A 15,727-nucleotide genomic window follows, 5' to 3' on the forward strand; every position below is an offset into this window, starting at 1 on the left:
CCACCAGGGTGACATAACTGTATTTATAGGGAGAAAACACGCCTGAGTTTCTGTGTACCTACTCAGCCCATGGCTGCCTTGCAGGATTACAAGCAGAGAGCAGAGTAATAGCAATGGTATCGGTGAGTCCAGAGACAGAGACTGCCCACAGGGAAAGTTACTCAAGATGCAAAAAAAACCTTACTCAAGATGCAAAAAAATTTCCCTTACAGGGTTGTGACCATCCACTAATAACCCAAAATGGATCAGAAGTAGTGGCTGAGAGACAGCACTGCAACTCATTCATCAGCCCTGAGCCTGCACCCTGGGTAGCTCTAAGGCCTTATCTTTGCTTTACACATTTTCTTGTTAGTAGGCAGATTTGCTACCTCAAGAGGCAGGTGGCTCGTAATCCTGAGGTATATAAAGGAAGTGCAAGGCAGTGGGTGGAGTAAGGAGGATGTAGGTCTGGTGTTGTGAAGAACTACAGGAGCAGCTTAACTTGGCAAGTACTTTAGCTACTTCCTTTATTAATATACAAACCCTAAGAAGAAGATGAGTTCTGGACTTGTAATGTGTATTTGTTTTAGAGCAATTTAGGAGAGGCATCTCCTTATAAGATCAGACTTCTTTCTGCCTGGCATATGTTTCAGGGCAGAAAAGGTGCATCAGCAGTGTGAGAACATTGCTGTCACCTACATCAACAAGCCCAGGGCTAGCACAGACTTCTTTTGTGGGCTGTGCTCCTAACAGAGGAGAGGGTGGAGTTTACTTTGGTGCTTAGATATTGAGGAATCTGAGCACTGATGAGAACTAGGGATGCCGTTGTGTTTTCTAGCTGCCTTTTGGAAGTCTGAATTTTACAGCTTCTGTAGGGTAAGAAAAATGGAGAAGGTAGGAAGAGGTTTCGGAAGTTAAAGATAGATCAGGGCATGGAAACAAGTGGTTAAGAGAAGGCTGGGACTTCTGTGCCTCTAGCACAGCAGTGTTGCATTAACCCAAGGTACCAAAACTTGTCCATGCACTGTTTTGGTTTGGCACACAGCTCAGACCTCCCCTGATAACAGTGCAGTGCAGGTATTTATCTGCATTATCAGAGCAAGATTCCCAGTGACACAGTAACACAGCATGTTAGCCTGCTCTCTCAGCCAGTGCAGAGGTGAGGCAACCCATGTGCTCTAGCTGCACTTTCATCCTGTGTCATGCCAACAAGACAGCCGGGCAGCTTAAAAAATGCCTCCTACACTTTGAAGCAGACCTGCTGTTTAACTGCCCTGCAGCATTTAGCTGCGTTGTAGCTCCTGCTGTAGGCCAGACTCTGCAGCTAAGGTGGCTGTCGGGTTCACCATCAAAGGGCCCATGTCTGTGTGAGTGAGACTGGAGACACCTGCCTCGCATTCTCTTTGCACTTGTTCTCTCCTCTTGGCATTTTGCCTACAGATGAAAAGGTAAGATGCTGTTTCCAGCTCTTTGAGTTGTTCTGAGTGGTGCCTTGATCCAGCTGATTTGCTCTGGTTCTTAAAGAGAAAATCCTAGGAAAAAACAAAGACTGTGGATGTAGAGCTTGGGTTTTGCTTGGTTGTTATTTGTTCCATTGGTTTTGAAGCAGGACTTCAAGTGCTTTGTTAATAGATTTAGCTGTTTGTCTGGTTTTCATTTGTCTCAGGTAGCTGCCAATAAAATACTATTTCATAGTGTTATGCCTTCAGCAAATGAACTACGCAGCACCTCCTAAATCAGTCCTCAAGTAGCAGTTTGTTGTCCTTTGTGGCCAGTAGAAAGACCGGCTTTTCAGACACTGCATTAAAGAGAAGGCCCCTGTGCTGCCTACCTCTTTCCAGGGGAGGTCTGAACTGAAAATTTGCTCCCGGGCTCTGAGCAATAAGAGAGATGAATCTTGGAAAGGTAGAATCAGCTGGTGAATGAGTGAGCAGGCTTTTCAGTTAAGAGGATGAAGACATCTCCCTCTAAACTCCCCAGATGCTTCATGAGGCTGGGGCTGCTATGATGGCAGAGGTTTCACTGACTCAAAACATTTCATATCTGTCTCATAGGTTGAAAGAAAAGGGGAAAGGAGGAACCAAGGCCATTCTTAGGGTGTCTCCTGTCAGCTCCACAAAAAGGCACTGAGATTGGCCTCAATGGATGTTACCTGTTGCCCTTCGCAGGTGACAATGGCTGGTCAAGCAGCAAAGCATCTGGAGGAGGGAGTACAAGCCATTGTAATTATGCAGCAAAGTGGTTCACCTGATGAATGGACAGATGGAAATCAGATGCAACTGGGGGCTGGGGTGCAGGAAAGATGGGGAGGAGGTTGAGTGAAGAGCTGTGGCTGTAACTTTGTGACAGTATTTCACAAATAGGCCTGGTTTTCTGACAGTCAGTGTCACAGGGAACTCTGGCTTTAAGCATGCCTTCATGCTGCCCAGCTTGAGAGGGACAGTCTGAGAAAGCTACCCCAAAGTGAAAGGTTGCACTGGAAATGCTGAAAACCCCTTTCCCCCTTTTGTGGGAAAGGACAGGGGAAAATGACCTAACTGGAGAAGTGTCTGACTTATGCAATGCCCCAAAGCCATGTCTCATAACACAAAAAACACAGGGATGAAGGAAGACCCTCAAAAATATTACAGTGAAGCAGAATGAATGAGAATACTCTGCAGCCACTGTGCTGAGGGACTTGGTCTCAGTGTTTTTTGGACTTGAATTACCCTCCCAGTGACAGCCTCACCTGGTGGGGTGAGGTGAAGCAACCTATGCAGGGTCAAGGAGGGAAAATGGGACAAGCTAGAGAAAACAGTCTGCCTTCCTGCCCCTTGGTCTTTAGACCAGCATCCCCTGCTCTGCTGACAGCAGATTTGTTTCTCTGCTATGCTGTATCAGCAAAAGATTTCCAGTGTTTTTTCTTCCCTTGACCATTTTCAGCCACCCTGAAGCAGCATTTGTGTGCATGTCTCTCTGTCTTGAGCTACTCAGGGCTGTTGCTGGTCCTGTGAGGCCACCATCTGCCTCCAGTTCTGTTCATCTTGACATCTTCATTGCAAGGAAACCAGCTGTGAGGAGGGGCCATTGCCAACCAGGCCCAGGATGCCAACCTGGCAGCAAACAGCCCTAGCCAGACAGCTGGTGCTGTGCAGGCGGCTCGGGAGCTGTGGCCTGCAGGAGCCAGCCTCCCCAGCCCCTCAGATGGTAAGCTGTGAATGAGAGGGTAGGGGGGCTAGTCAGGAATCAAAGGGAAATGTCCTACTGATTGATGGCCCTCATTTGCACATGAAACTGGGACCTCTCAGCCCTGCAGGCCCTGCACGTGTGTCTCAGCTGCTGTAACCAGGGCTGGGAGAAGACGAGGTAACCAAGGAGGAGAAAAAATCACTTCCAGCACAGGACACCATAACTGTTTTCATCTAAGTGTCCTAGGTCTGAATCTTGCTTGCCTTTACAGTTCCTAAAAGTTTGTTGCTTATTTTTTCTTTTAATTGCAGGTGAGGCAGAGCACCCAGGATTATGGCAATTTCTTCCACCTTCTTGTCTCCCTTCCTTTTCCTGTGCGTGCTGGTTCTTTCTGACATCAGTCTTGCAGTCTCCCTGGACCCTGCCACAAAGCTCAAAAATGTCCCAGAGAACAACAATCATCTTCAAAATCAAGAGATGTGGCTGCAGCAGCCCAGAGGTGGGCACCACCACAAGCATGGCTTGGCCAAGAAGGTCCATGCCATGCCTTCTAGAGGGCGGCCAGCTGGGGAAGAGGCCCTCAGAATGGGTAGCAGAGCTCCAGCTGTGGAAGAGCTGGCAGCAGAGGGACAGCCAGCAGCCCTGAAACAGAATAAGGATGTGTTCCTGGGTTTTGAGTTCCCATATCCTGAGAGGGAGAACCAGTCTCCTGGGTCTGAGAGAGGAAAGAAACAGAACCGAGAGCATCGGCGACACAGCCGCAGGGACAGGCTGAAACACCACAGAGGTATTTGAGCTCCAAGGGAAGCTGAGGCTGTTGGGTCAGTGGAAATGAGTGTCACTTGTGTGAGGGCAAGAAGATGCAGCTGTGGTTGAGCCACATGGGTATGTGGAGGGTGTGGGATGTGTGCTTGCTCTGGGGAGAAATCTGCCAAACAAAAGAGGCACAAGAAAAAAGGGGAACTCCAGAACCAGAGGTTTTTACTGCTGGATGCAATTTGGTGAAAATGACCTGGTTTGCCTTACAGGAGGAGCTCTGAAAGTTCCTAGGACTTGAGGGGTTGTTTTGGGGTGGCCTGCTTTGTTTTTTTCTTTTTTAGCAAATGGTTCAATTTATGAACAAACATGTCCAAGCCATGCTCAATCTCTCCACTGACTTCGAAAGATAACTAGAAATAATACAAAACCCCTACTTAGCTTGAAGATCAGTTTCTTCTCATCAGAGCTTGTATTCTTCTATATTTATGCCGAACTACAAAAACCATAAATTTTGCATGTGTGAAATTGCACTAATTACTTTAAAATGTTGCTTGGTTTTGACTGGGAATACTTTCCTTTGTAGGTCAAGTTGTGGGTATGTGTCTCTGTGGTTTGATGTGCTCACTGTGGTAAATCTTTAGTTCTCTTAAAGCCAGGCAATTTGTGTCAATCTACACTGACAAGCTGGGTGTCAGTATCCCTGAGTTCCAGCTATCACTCCTCCCTGCATCAGCAAGAAGAGCTCTATTGTTTTCTCAGGGGACTGAGTAAACAACTCATGTCAAGCAATATAGAAGAGTATGCAACAAAGCTGGTTTGAAGCAGTATTTGCAGACTACAAAACAGGCCTTGTTTCTTTGGTTTAACTTAAGGTCTATATTTAAATTAATACTTAGGAAAAGCAGGAATCAGGCTGTGAAGATACTCTTATTTCAAGTTAGGTAGGTCCTGACTTGAGCTAAATTGAAATAACCCACTATTAAAATCAAATAAGAATGCATCCACAGGTATTTGCAGCAGCTTAATCCATCGGTTTAAAAATGCTTAAACAGGTACATTTTGGACTCTTTAGACCAGAAAAAGAAATCCTTTGCTTCTTAAGCAAGAGATAGACATATCTTCAAGAAGGTGTGATTAGGTATGACTTAAGTGTATAAAACCCAAGATGCACGTACTCTGGACCTGATGTATCACTTTAATAGCACATGACTTTGTTTTACACTGGTCTAAACAGCAGCTCAGGGTGGTAGAACACTGGCCAGTGGCTGGATGAAATCTGAATTCCTTTGACTCAAGTCTATGGAGAGAAAAGGGATGAGAAAGCCAATGCTACTGTACCTGTTGCCCTCTGCAGGGAAGATTCCTGATGCTGGGCCAAGCTCCCTGTACAAGAAACCTGAAAGCTTTGAAGAACAGTTTCAAAACCTCCAGGCAGAGGAAGCTACAAGTCTGACTCCCACCATGCTTCTCTTCACTGCACTGGAACTAGCTGTTTCCACAGAAGAGCCTCCTGTTCTTCCAGCCACATCACCACGGTCACAGGTAAAGAGATAGCTGGTAACTGCACTGCACCTCTGATGCAGACAGAAATCTCCTGCAGCTAAGGTCCAGTTTCCTTTTTTTTTTCAGTTAGAGGTAAGTGCTTGCTTAACACCAAAGCCCTCCCTTAAAAGCAGCTCTCTGTCTTGGAGACATCTAAACACCTCTTCATAAACAGTTCCTTTAGCTGCTTCTCTTCCCTGCCCTACCTCTCCCTTAGCTAGCTATCTTCATTCAGCTTCCAGGACCAGAGAGGCAGCAGGAGCACTTGGCTGGAGCGGGAGCAATTCCTAATGCTCCTTGCTCACCTTTTGTCCTTACGTAGAAGCAGTGGAAACTTCCCTATTGGCTTCAGCTGCAACAAGGGAAAGCTCTTCCCTTCTGAAAATGAGATGCCAAGAATCCCCAGTGGACAAGGCAGGGGTGGAGGGCGGGGGGAGAAAATCATAAAGCCTTTTTAAGGTCTAAAAGAACCAGGAAAATTTGCAAAGACTTCATTGTCGCTACAGAAGTGTAATCCATTGTCTCTTTGATTTCTTGTGGTTTGCAGGCCCGCCTCAGGCAAGATGGGGATGTGATGCCCACCCTAGATATGGCACTCTTTGACTGGACAGATTATGAGGATCTCAAACCAGAAATGTGGCCATCTGCTAAAAAGAAAGGTGCTAAACCTCCCTGTCCTCTTTCCCAAAAGTCATTCTGTAAGGCTTGTCCCATGGTTAGTGTTCACAGATGTGCTGAAGGATGTGAGATCGTAGTGGTGGGGAAAGAGAGAAAAAGCATAATGCGGGTTGTGTTTTGTGCTCAGTTTCAGAATGTTTCTCATTTTGGATGCATAGTTTGAGGACAGAGGAAAAATGATAGATGGAGGGTTGAGAAATAGGGAGGAGATTGGACTGTGAAGGTTTAAGAGTTCAAACTTTTGAAGTCTGAGGCTGTTTTTACCCTGGAACAATACAGTCTCCAAAACAAAAACACTAGCATGAAGTTTTGTATCAGCATCTGTTTTTTTCCATAGAGAAACGCCGCAGTAAGAGCCCCAACAGTGGAAATGAAACTGTGACGGCTGAAGGAGAGCCATGTGATCATCACCTTGACTGCCTCCCAGGTCAGGATCAGCTTGGTAGAGTCATTTCTCCAAACATGAGATTGATTGAAATCCAGCCCAGGTTTTAATACAAGTATCCTGATTTTTAATACTGATAGAAAGTGGTATGCAGAGGGATGGGCAGAGGCTCTCCAGGTGTGTTGTGGGAACAGATGATGTCTGTACCATGGAGCTGTCATGGGTGTCAGTAGCCCTACAAGGGAAGGGGATAAATGAGCTGTGCTGACCCTTGTTCCTGTGTTGCAGGCTCTTGCTGCGACTTGCGTGAACACCTCTGCAAACCACACAATCGAGGCCTTAACAACAAATGTTATGATGACTGTATGTGCACTGAAGGTGAGTTCAGCTCTTTGCTCTCTCCCTTCCAGCTGGCTTCATAGTTGGCTGCGTTGACTTGGAATGTGACTGCGTTCACATGGAAAGGTTTCCATGTGAAAATAGGAGCCAAGCTCTGCTACTCTTAGCCTTTCCCTGCCACTGACTCACAGTGTGACCATTGAGTCATCTAGGATATCTTGTTTTCCCTCTTGAAAACAAAAATCCTGATATCTACAAACCTAACAGAAGAAGCCACAATATATTAACACTTCAATGGTGCTTTCAAATATCACAGGTTATAAAAACAGACTATTGTCCTGGTTTTACATGACCTTATGCCTAATATGGCTTTCCTGAGTTAATTTCAACTGAACCTGTTGCAATTTAGTAGGTGTGGGCAGGACACAGACTTTTGTTTCTTAAAACTATTTCTGAAGAATCCACAGCAGCCCTTAATAGACAGTTGTGTTATGAAGATGTTGAAAGGCACTCTTCCAGTCTGAACATGTCCAGGCTCAGCTCCGGGCACTGGGTCTTGTCTGCCAGAACAAAACTCTGGTTGCCAAATTTTGTGACCTGTGTTAGGTACCTAGTGACTTTGACCAGGTCATTCACCTACTTTTTACCCAGTTAAACAGACTGCTTTCCTGGAGTTGCAATGTTAAATGATAGTCTTCACCTTGGGTGTGTCCTGTAACACTTAAAGGTCCTCATCAGAGATGATGTTCTGATACATAAGCCTAGAAAAGTGTTTCTGCAAGCCTAACTGAGGGCTGCCCCTGGCCCTGCTTTATACTTAAGCTGGTTATAAGCTGATGCCAAATGTGCATCCTCTGTAGCATTAAAAAGATCCCCAGAGATGTGGGATCCAGATAGATAGACAAGATGCTTAGATAAGAGCAGAGCTCTGATCTTGTGTGCTCTCCTTCTGGGAGGCCAGAATGTCCTGGGGGGATTGGTAATGAGGAGCACAAACCCAACTTGAAGGTAGCTGGTCTCAACATAGCCCAGGGACATGCACTCCAAAGGGCTGCTCAGTGACCTGTGACATCAGCTGCGTCTCCCGTGTACAAGTACTCCAAGACAGTTTATGGGCTGTCTCATTATAAAAGCTATAAATCCTCAGCCTTCCCCACTCTGGGGGTGCTGGCACTGTTGCTATGTGCTGCCTGCTCTGGAAGTAAAAAGAGTTGCAGTTTCTAGGATGATCAAATCAGCTCCTCCTAACCCCAGTGACCAGATCCTGGGCTACTGAAAATCAGGGCTTTCATGAGAATTGTTTACATGTAGGCTGTACCCTGTCTGGCCCATCAAGCTACACGTTCTGGTGTAACAAAGTCAGACAATAGACACCAAAAGATGAATCTATCAGTGCCAGAAACTGATGAGTTACCCTGACCAGAGGCTCCCACTGCCTTCCACTTCCATGGGAGAATATGTACTGATGTTTTTGACAAATAAAATGCCTTTCCCCCCCCCCTTAATATTAATCAATGCTGTATCAGATAGCTTCCTTCAGACCCTGCACTTCGAGCATCGAAAAGAGAGAAACTGAAGGAGATCAGCAGTGAGCTTTGGATAAGACCTCCCAGTAATAACGCTTCAAAGTCTCTTCCCTCCTCTCCTGAAGCTTCAGGGAAATAAATAGCAAGGGGAGCTCCCTAGCCATTGCTGCTGCACATTAAGTCTACAGTAATTTCCCAATGGAGAGATCACTTAGACAGTAATGGGAAGTAATAGGAGGAAACCAAGCAGGGCTTCCATAAAATCACTGCAAACAATCAAGATAATTCATTGGTATTTCAAGAAGCCAGTGAAACCTTCTGCCTGAGCCAATGAATCCCAAACTAGAACAGTGAGCCAAACAGAATAGCAGGGCCCAGAAAGCAATACGCCCTGCCCATGTGAGGCATTTCTCTGCCACCTCATTTGACGCAGCCTAGGCTTCCCAGTCCCGGGACTGTCCCCACTGCAACAGGCTCTGTCATGAACTGAGGCCGAGAACTAATTGTTTGATGTTACTGCTGTAGTAAGCCCTGGTCCCTCTTGCTCACTTATGCGTGTCTTTTCCATAGGGCTACGCTGTTATGCCAAATTCCACCGGAACCGAAGAGTGACCCGGAGGAAAGGGCGCTGCGTGGAGCCCGAATCGGCCAACGGAGAGCAGGGATCATTCATTAATGTTTAGGAGGGTGGGACTCCTGCCTGGATGGTCAGGAGCTGGGGTCAAGCTGTTTATACCTAGCAATGGGAATTAGATGAAAAAGTCAAGCAAATGACTGAAGCTGCAGGCTCTGAACATGCCAAGGTTCCAACAAGACTGAAGCTCATGTTACTTATAAATAGAGTGGCCTAAGCCTTTTCCATACCAGGACTGCATTCCCCCTCCTTTCCCTCAGCACATTCCTGCCATTGAGCTGGATCCCCTCTCCTGGTTAGTAAGAGATGATCATGACTACCGTTCTGATGGTCCTGACAGGAAAAGGCTCTGCAGTTTCATCTCCTCCTCTCAACAGAGGCAAGAGATGAAAGATCCTTCAAGCCAAAGGGGATATGAGCTTAAACTTTACCCTTTAGCTATTGTTTGAGAAGAAAGGTAGATCCTCCTTAAGGATCAGAGGTTCCTAGAGGATAGGAAGCTTGTAGCCTCCAGGCGGAATCAAAGATGGGAAATGGACCAGCAGGAAGCTGGCTGCCTAGGTGAGAGGGGACCCTCTGACACAGCTCTCACTCTCTCCCTTGTTTGCTGCTATAGACAGATATTCCCTAGCTGTTACACACACTACCACTTCCTACCTGTCTTCTTTGGGACCATCCAGTCCCACTCCTTCCTTGCTTCCAGAGAACCACCTGGTTTCTGCAAGGATGTGGCAAGACATCCCAGCCTGCAGCTCTCACTCATTTAGTTATCCTGCCAAGTCTGTTATTTTTAATGATTATTTTTAGGAGCTTTCTGGGGAAGTGATAGTTTTCCTAGTGAGCCAAAAATAAAGTTTTTGGTAACAGGAGATAGGGACAGGCTGTTCCGTTGTAGTAAATCCTGTGACATGTTGCATGTGTGTTTCCATGATATGTAAATAAAGATATGATAGATATCCTTTGTGCAACTCTTCTGCTTCTTTGACTGCACCTAAGGATGTGGCAGGAGCCAGAAAGGCCTATAAGGGAGCTGGCCAGCAGGTAGCACTGATGACTTCAGGTAATCACACAAAGCAATTGTGCCACTTGGTAGAAAAATTTCTCTACCCAAACTGGGGATCCAAGCTTCCCCGTATCCTCACTCAAATTGCAGTTAACACTCAGTTTCTGCCTGGTGTGGCCATCCAGATGTTTAAAACTTCTCTATATTACTATTAGTTACTGACTATGTGATATGTTGGAGCACCACAGGCTACCTGTGTTAACCAGGAGCAGTGTTAGTTGGTAAAGATGTTCTTTTCTACTGCTAACGTCCCAGTACCCTGGCTTCTGGTGGGAGACAGCTCTGAAGCCTTTTAAATGTTAAATTCAAGAACCTGAAGATGTACAGCACTTCTTGTAGGAATAGAATATTAATCCCTGTGCTGTGGTCAGAATCCTCTTTACGCTGCTCCCCTAAACACCCTTGTGTTTCATTTAGGTAGGCAAATCTCCATTTTGCACTCCTGTTTCTGTTGTAGTGTCACTCTGCATTGTGAATTCACTCAAATGCTGCTAGCATAATAGTTTCCACCTCTAATATGATGAGTGCCCAGTCATGACTACAGAGATATGCTATAAATTCAATATTAGTTCTGACCCACATGCACCTGCGCTGCTAGGAGGTACGCTAAAGGAGGAATTTGTAAAGGAGCTTTTAGGCAAAACCTACCACTCAGTTGGATGTAGTTATTTAGATTTCTGCTTACAGCATTACAGTCTTAGCCCAAAAGGCAGGAGTAAAGAAAGGTGGTTTGGCGCCAGCTCTGTGCTACGGCAGCAGGGATGCAATTTGTTAACCCAGAGAGACAAATGCAGCCCCTCCCTCAGCCTAGATGCAGAATAGTGGGTGGTGCTGCCAGTGCTATTGTCGGTGGAAGCATAAAGGGAAAAAGCCCTTAATTGATCACAGTCAATTGCAGAGCTCTCAAACCCTGATCTGTGTGACACCGATGAGAACCACATGCATATAGCCATTATCAAAGCCAGGTTTTGATACCACACTGCTTTCCAATACAGGAGCCGAGATCTGTGTTGGAACAGTGCAATTGAAAGAAAGCAGGAAATTTTGCAGGTGTCTTTATCCTTGGTGATAAAGAAGATATTCATTGCCCCATACACTACATACAGAATCCTTGTAGGATCCTGGGCAGTATTTTGGACAAGGCTGTTTTGCAAATCATGTGAAATACAAGCAGGCTTAAACAGCAAGTCTGAATTTGAAGCCAGAGCTTTTAGACTCCAAAAGCAGACCTGCTTCTTCAGCTCTTGCTTTTTCAGCTTTCGGTCTACTATTAACTCTGAATATAAAGGACAGATTATTCTTAATTGGTGGGATTAGTCAAATGTCTAAGGTCAGTGAAAATTGATTAATTATTATAAATCAAGTCACAGGATTATTGGAGTTATTGCTCACACTGGAGTTTCAGAAAGAGAGCCCATGACCGAGACTCATTCTTTCTGAATCAAACTGTGATGTTGCACAGAAAGGCTGAGCGGCGGCACAGGCACAGGCTGCACAGCCACAGCAGTGTGAAATGCATCAGACAACCCAATATATGTATCAGCCTGACTTCACAATTCCAGTGCAAAGGAAAGCTCTTGAGTAAATAACATGCTAAGGTGTGGAATGCAAGACCAGCCTGTGATATAAAATCCCCGGGGAACATTTGTACAACAAGTCAAATCCACTTCTGACTGTAGCAAAGATTTTTAGTGCCGCTCTGTGCTGTCTCAAGGGCATGGGAGCAGCTGCAGGGCAATAGTACCACTGGGTTACATTTAGCAACTTTCCCCTTCCTTCCCAGTATCTCCCAGTCGCAGTGCAGTCAGTGACAGTTCTGCCTTTGGGGGCATTAGGTCTGAACAAGAGAAAGGGAGACAAATGTCAAGCAAGTCTTGATTTATATGATCTTCTCAACTGATTGTTTGAGAAACTCAAATTAAGAATTCACACAAGCTCAGCTTCTCTGCTGCCCCCAGAGAGCTTAAGCCAGAGCTCTTGCAAGATTTTCTATTGTCCTGAAAACACTTTGGATCAGGCCCAAACCAGCCATAGCAGGGCTCTGTGGAGTAATTTTTAAAGTTAATTGCAGGGCATGCAAGCAACAAAGGTGAGTGACAGAGTCCCACCCAAACTCCTGCTCTACCGCTACTGCTGTTAGCAGCTTCACAATGAATCCAAGGGGTATGCATCATTTTAAACCACTTCTCCAAGGGTGAGAATCATTAGACATGGAAAAGAGAGGACAGCGTGCTGATTTGACATAATCATCTCAGCAGCTGCCTGCTCCGCAAATGCTGTTGAATCTCGGGGATGTTGCTGGCAGTTGCCAAAATGATGACTGTAAGGGAGACGAGGAGTGGAAGCACAAATTAAAACACTTGGGAATCATTCTGTCTCAGGTCTCTAATAGTCTGCATTCATTTTAGCTTGGGGGTGTTTTATTGAAACCCTCTCTCCTCCCTCCCCCCATCCCCCCAGTAATTACCCTGTTGTCAATCCACAGTATGTGAAAGTGCTTCAATTTCAAACCCATGCTATACTAAATTGTTCAAGTCCATGCCAGTCACTCTCTGCTACATCAAGCCTGGAAAAAGCATTGCTTTCATATTTTTTTATCAGAAAAAAATGAGGGCTGCTGTTTTCTTGGAATGTTCTGAGTGATCGTATGTACCCCATAAACCCATTTCTGGTATGTCACTTCATTTCCTAGAGTGCCAGTGAATCTTGAAGAGTAGTCCCTCAATTATATCTCAAAGCTCTAGTTAGATTTTAGAAAAACAGAGGAGCAGCTCTTCCTTGCTGAGATTGGAAAGGACTTTCAAGTGCACTTGTCAAGATACCACATTAGTGTAACCCTCTCCACTCCCCAAATCATCTTGCCATAGACAGTTTTGCACTGCAGTTGCAGGAGGAGGCTCCCCACCAGCATTACAAAATGCCTTCAGGTTCCCCTCCAATCCAAATAACGTTTCTGCTTGCTGATTTCCCATTGGGATTTAAAAGAGAGTTTGTAGAGCCAGGACAACTTCTATATGCCCTTCCTCACTGCTTATTCAGAAAGGCTCTATTGATAATATATGCATTTGTGCCAAACTGATGCCTTCATTGCTCTCAGCTCCCCAGCCAGGGGCACAACTCAAAGACACGGGTGTCAGCTGCAGCCTTTAGTTACCTTCAGACTAGACGCCAAGTGAGGGACGAGAAGGGCAGAACTATGAGGGATGAGCTTGTCTCCATCCTGATGGGCCAGATAAGGACAGCAGGAGCAATTGTATTAGCTCCTCTACTTCCCCACAGAATTGCTATCACCTTACCGACCAAGAGTACAGCATCCTGAAAATGCAAAGGAAAGCACTTCTGCCTTATTAGCCTTATGCTGTCAGGAAGGGAGCCAGCTGTGTATTAGGTTTTTACTCAGTCTGCACAAAACATACTACCAATATATTTTACATAAAGCTGCTAATTGCTGGATATTAGTTGCAGTGAGCTGAACTCACCTGGACCAGTCTTCTACTGAGGAAAATCTCCGTATCCTGTTTCTAGTCTCCTGGGTCTCCTTCTCCCTGCAGGTCTTCTTTAACTTGCTGCTTATCTTTCTCACCATGTTTATGTTGCTTTGAGTTATCAAGCCTAGGGAAGGGAACAGAGACAGCAGGTTACACAGAGAGGCAATTTACAAGGTACAAGCAAAGCGAAGCAGAGATAAAAAACAACCAAGCCCCAGATCAGATAGGTGTGAGAGATGTGCAAATGCATAATGTCTATCATAGCTTTCATTGTTTTCATATCCATGAGATCATTAAGACATTTCTAAGTCCCTTGAGCCCATGACATGCAAGCCTAGGATATAATAAGTGGGGCTGAATTAATTGCATGACACATTGATGAACAAAATGAAGTAAAGCGCTTTTATTGTACAAGGGGAAACGAATGCTTTGCATTAAACAGCAGTCACATCAATCCAAATTATGGCTCATGCTGCATAAATGATAATGAGACTCTGTCTCACTCAGACTGAGTGAGAATGCCGAAAGGAGCAAAGACACCCACATACTGCTGCATCTAAACAGTGTTTACACTTAAACTGGGACAGTGGAATTTGTCTTTCTAAGAAACAGTTCTCCTTTGATAGGTACCTATCCTGGTGGAAGGGCATCCCTATTGCACTTTGCACGCAAGCACTGAGCCAGCAATATGGCTATTCAAACTCTCTTTTTATCTTCCTCCCACCCGAGGTATCACGTCTTCTTTTTGTCATTTAGGGTAAAATCCAGCCCTTGACATTACTGGGACCACTAGCATTGATCCCACTTGATGCCACTACTCCTGCGAATAGAGGCAGGGCTTCCCTGCAAGACAGAGAAATAGAAATGAAGTCACAGCTGATGTGGTATGTGGCAATAGCTGAGTTATATTTCAATCTTTCATCTGGTAAAGTGGCACATTCAGAGATTCCAGGGGGGGACTTTCACAGCCTTTTTTTTTTTACTGCTGTTCTGAGCTATGCAGCCAGTCAGTTTTGTTCTGCTGCTTCTGGTTAGCATTTTCTAGGTTGTTTCATTTCGGCATTTAATACTTTGCCTTGGGAAATCTTCAAGCGTGCTGCATATTAGCAGTCAATAGCACTCAGGGTGCAGTGAAGGACAGGCTAGATAGGGCTACATTTGTGGCTTGTTTGAGAATGTCTGAGTGTAGGTTCAGCACTGCACGATTCTCATGCATAACCTTGCACTGCACTGCTGGAACTGGAAATAAGATTGAAGGATGACTCATACATTTCCACATTCAGCTTCCGCAATGAACTTCTGACTCCTTGCTCATTCCTTAGAGGCCCCATCTTTTCTGTAAGAATAAATGATGACAATAAAGCAACTGACCCAGTAAAACATTGTAGTTTTACACTGCAGACAGGGAAAGCATACATTGGGCAAGTGGCACATTCAGAGATTCCAGGGGGGGACTTTTACAGCCTTTTTTTTTTTAAAAAGTTTTGTTAGGTCATTTGCCATACTTGGGCAGAAGACTGCTGTTATGAACTGGACAGGAAATGGGAAGTTATAGCTGTACTGTGTGGGGTTGGGTTGATCACTTCCCTAGCTCTAAAATGGAAGAAGCTTTCTTTCAGAATGAGAGATGAAGAACTCATGATTTGTACCAGGCTTTTAGGCAAAGATTTCAGTCATCTAGTTCTAGGGAAAAATCTAGGGCCAAAGGAAACAACTAAGTATCTGCAAGCCATCCTAGCTACATGGCTAGAAACTCCAGCGCTCAACCACAAAGACTGACCTGAACTTGACTCAGTTATTGTGTGATACAGCTGAGCACAGCTACCGCCTTGCAATTGCTTTATTGGTGTTTATCAAGAGTCTCTTTGTCACTCCTCACCTTTTTGCCGCTGTACTGATGTGTGCACAAAAGCTTTCTCTTCCTCCAGAAAGCTGCTAAGTCCTATACACGCATTAGCCTTCCTGGAGTCTGAATACAGTCCAAGTATACTGTCCAGCCTTCCCTCAGCTGCATTACGCGTGTAAGTAACAGGAAGAACCGTTTGGCCGGGTGTTTGGAGTCAACAAATTCATCCAGGTACACTTTTAGCCTAATGGTGGCTTTCTGGTTTGGAAACAGGTGCTGTGCAATGCACATCAGGTAGCTAGCGTACCCAGACGCTCTCC

At 45.3% G+C, this 15,727-nt stretch overlaps 1 protein-coding gene across 1 annotated transcript; it reads left to right on the forward strand.

Moving 5' to 3' along the window:
• The first annotated feature begins 3,480 nt into the window (after positions 1 to 3,480).
• DRAXIN (dorsal inhibitory axon guidance protein) lies at positions 3,481 to 9,965 on the forward strand. Its single transcript, XM_009586733.1, has 7 exons — positions 3,481 to 3,934; positions 5,261 to 5,448; positions 5,996 to 6,107; positions 6,464 to 6,553; positions 6,800 to 6,889; positions 8,947 to 9,340; positions 9,390 to 9,965. The coding sequence occupies exons 1-6, from the start codon at positions 3,481 to 3,483 to the stop codon at positions 9,057 to 9,059; spliced, it is 1,047 nt and encodes a 348-aa protein (XP_009585028.1). The 3' UTR covers positions 9,060 to 9,340; positions 9,390 to 9,965.
• Positions 9,966 to 15,727: the final 5,762 nt, after the last annotated feature.

The sequence above is a fragment of the Fulmarus glacialis genome, unplaced genomic scaffold, assembly GCF_000690835.1.
Source record: "Fulmarus glacialis isolate BGI_N327 unplaced genomic scaffold, ASM69083v1 Scaffold21130, whole genome shotgun sequence".
In the NCBI taxonomy this organism is placed as follows: domain Eukaryota; kingdom Metazoa; phylum Chordata; class Aves; order Procellariiformes; family Procellariidae; genus Fulmarus; species Fulmarus glacialis.

Excerpts from the sequence above, each read along its gene's own strand:
- DRAXIN (XM_009586733.1), top strand. The coding sequence starts at position 3,481 with ATGGCAATTTCTTCCACCTTCTTGTCTCCCTTCCTTTTCCTGTGCGTG. Across the intron at positions 3,935-5,260 it reads CAGGCTGAAACACCACAGAG|GGAAGATTCCTGATGCTGGG; the intron begins GTATTTGAGCTC and ends TGCCCTCTGCAG. Across the intron at positions 6,890-8,946 it reads TGACTGTATGTGCACTGAAG|GGCTACGCTGTTATGCCAAA; the intron begins GTGAGTTCAGCT and ends TCTTTTCCATAG.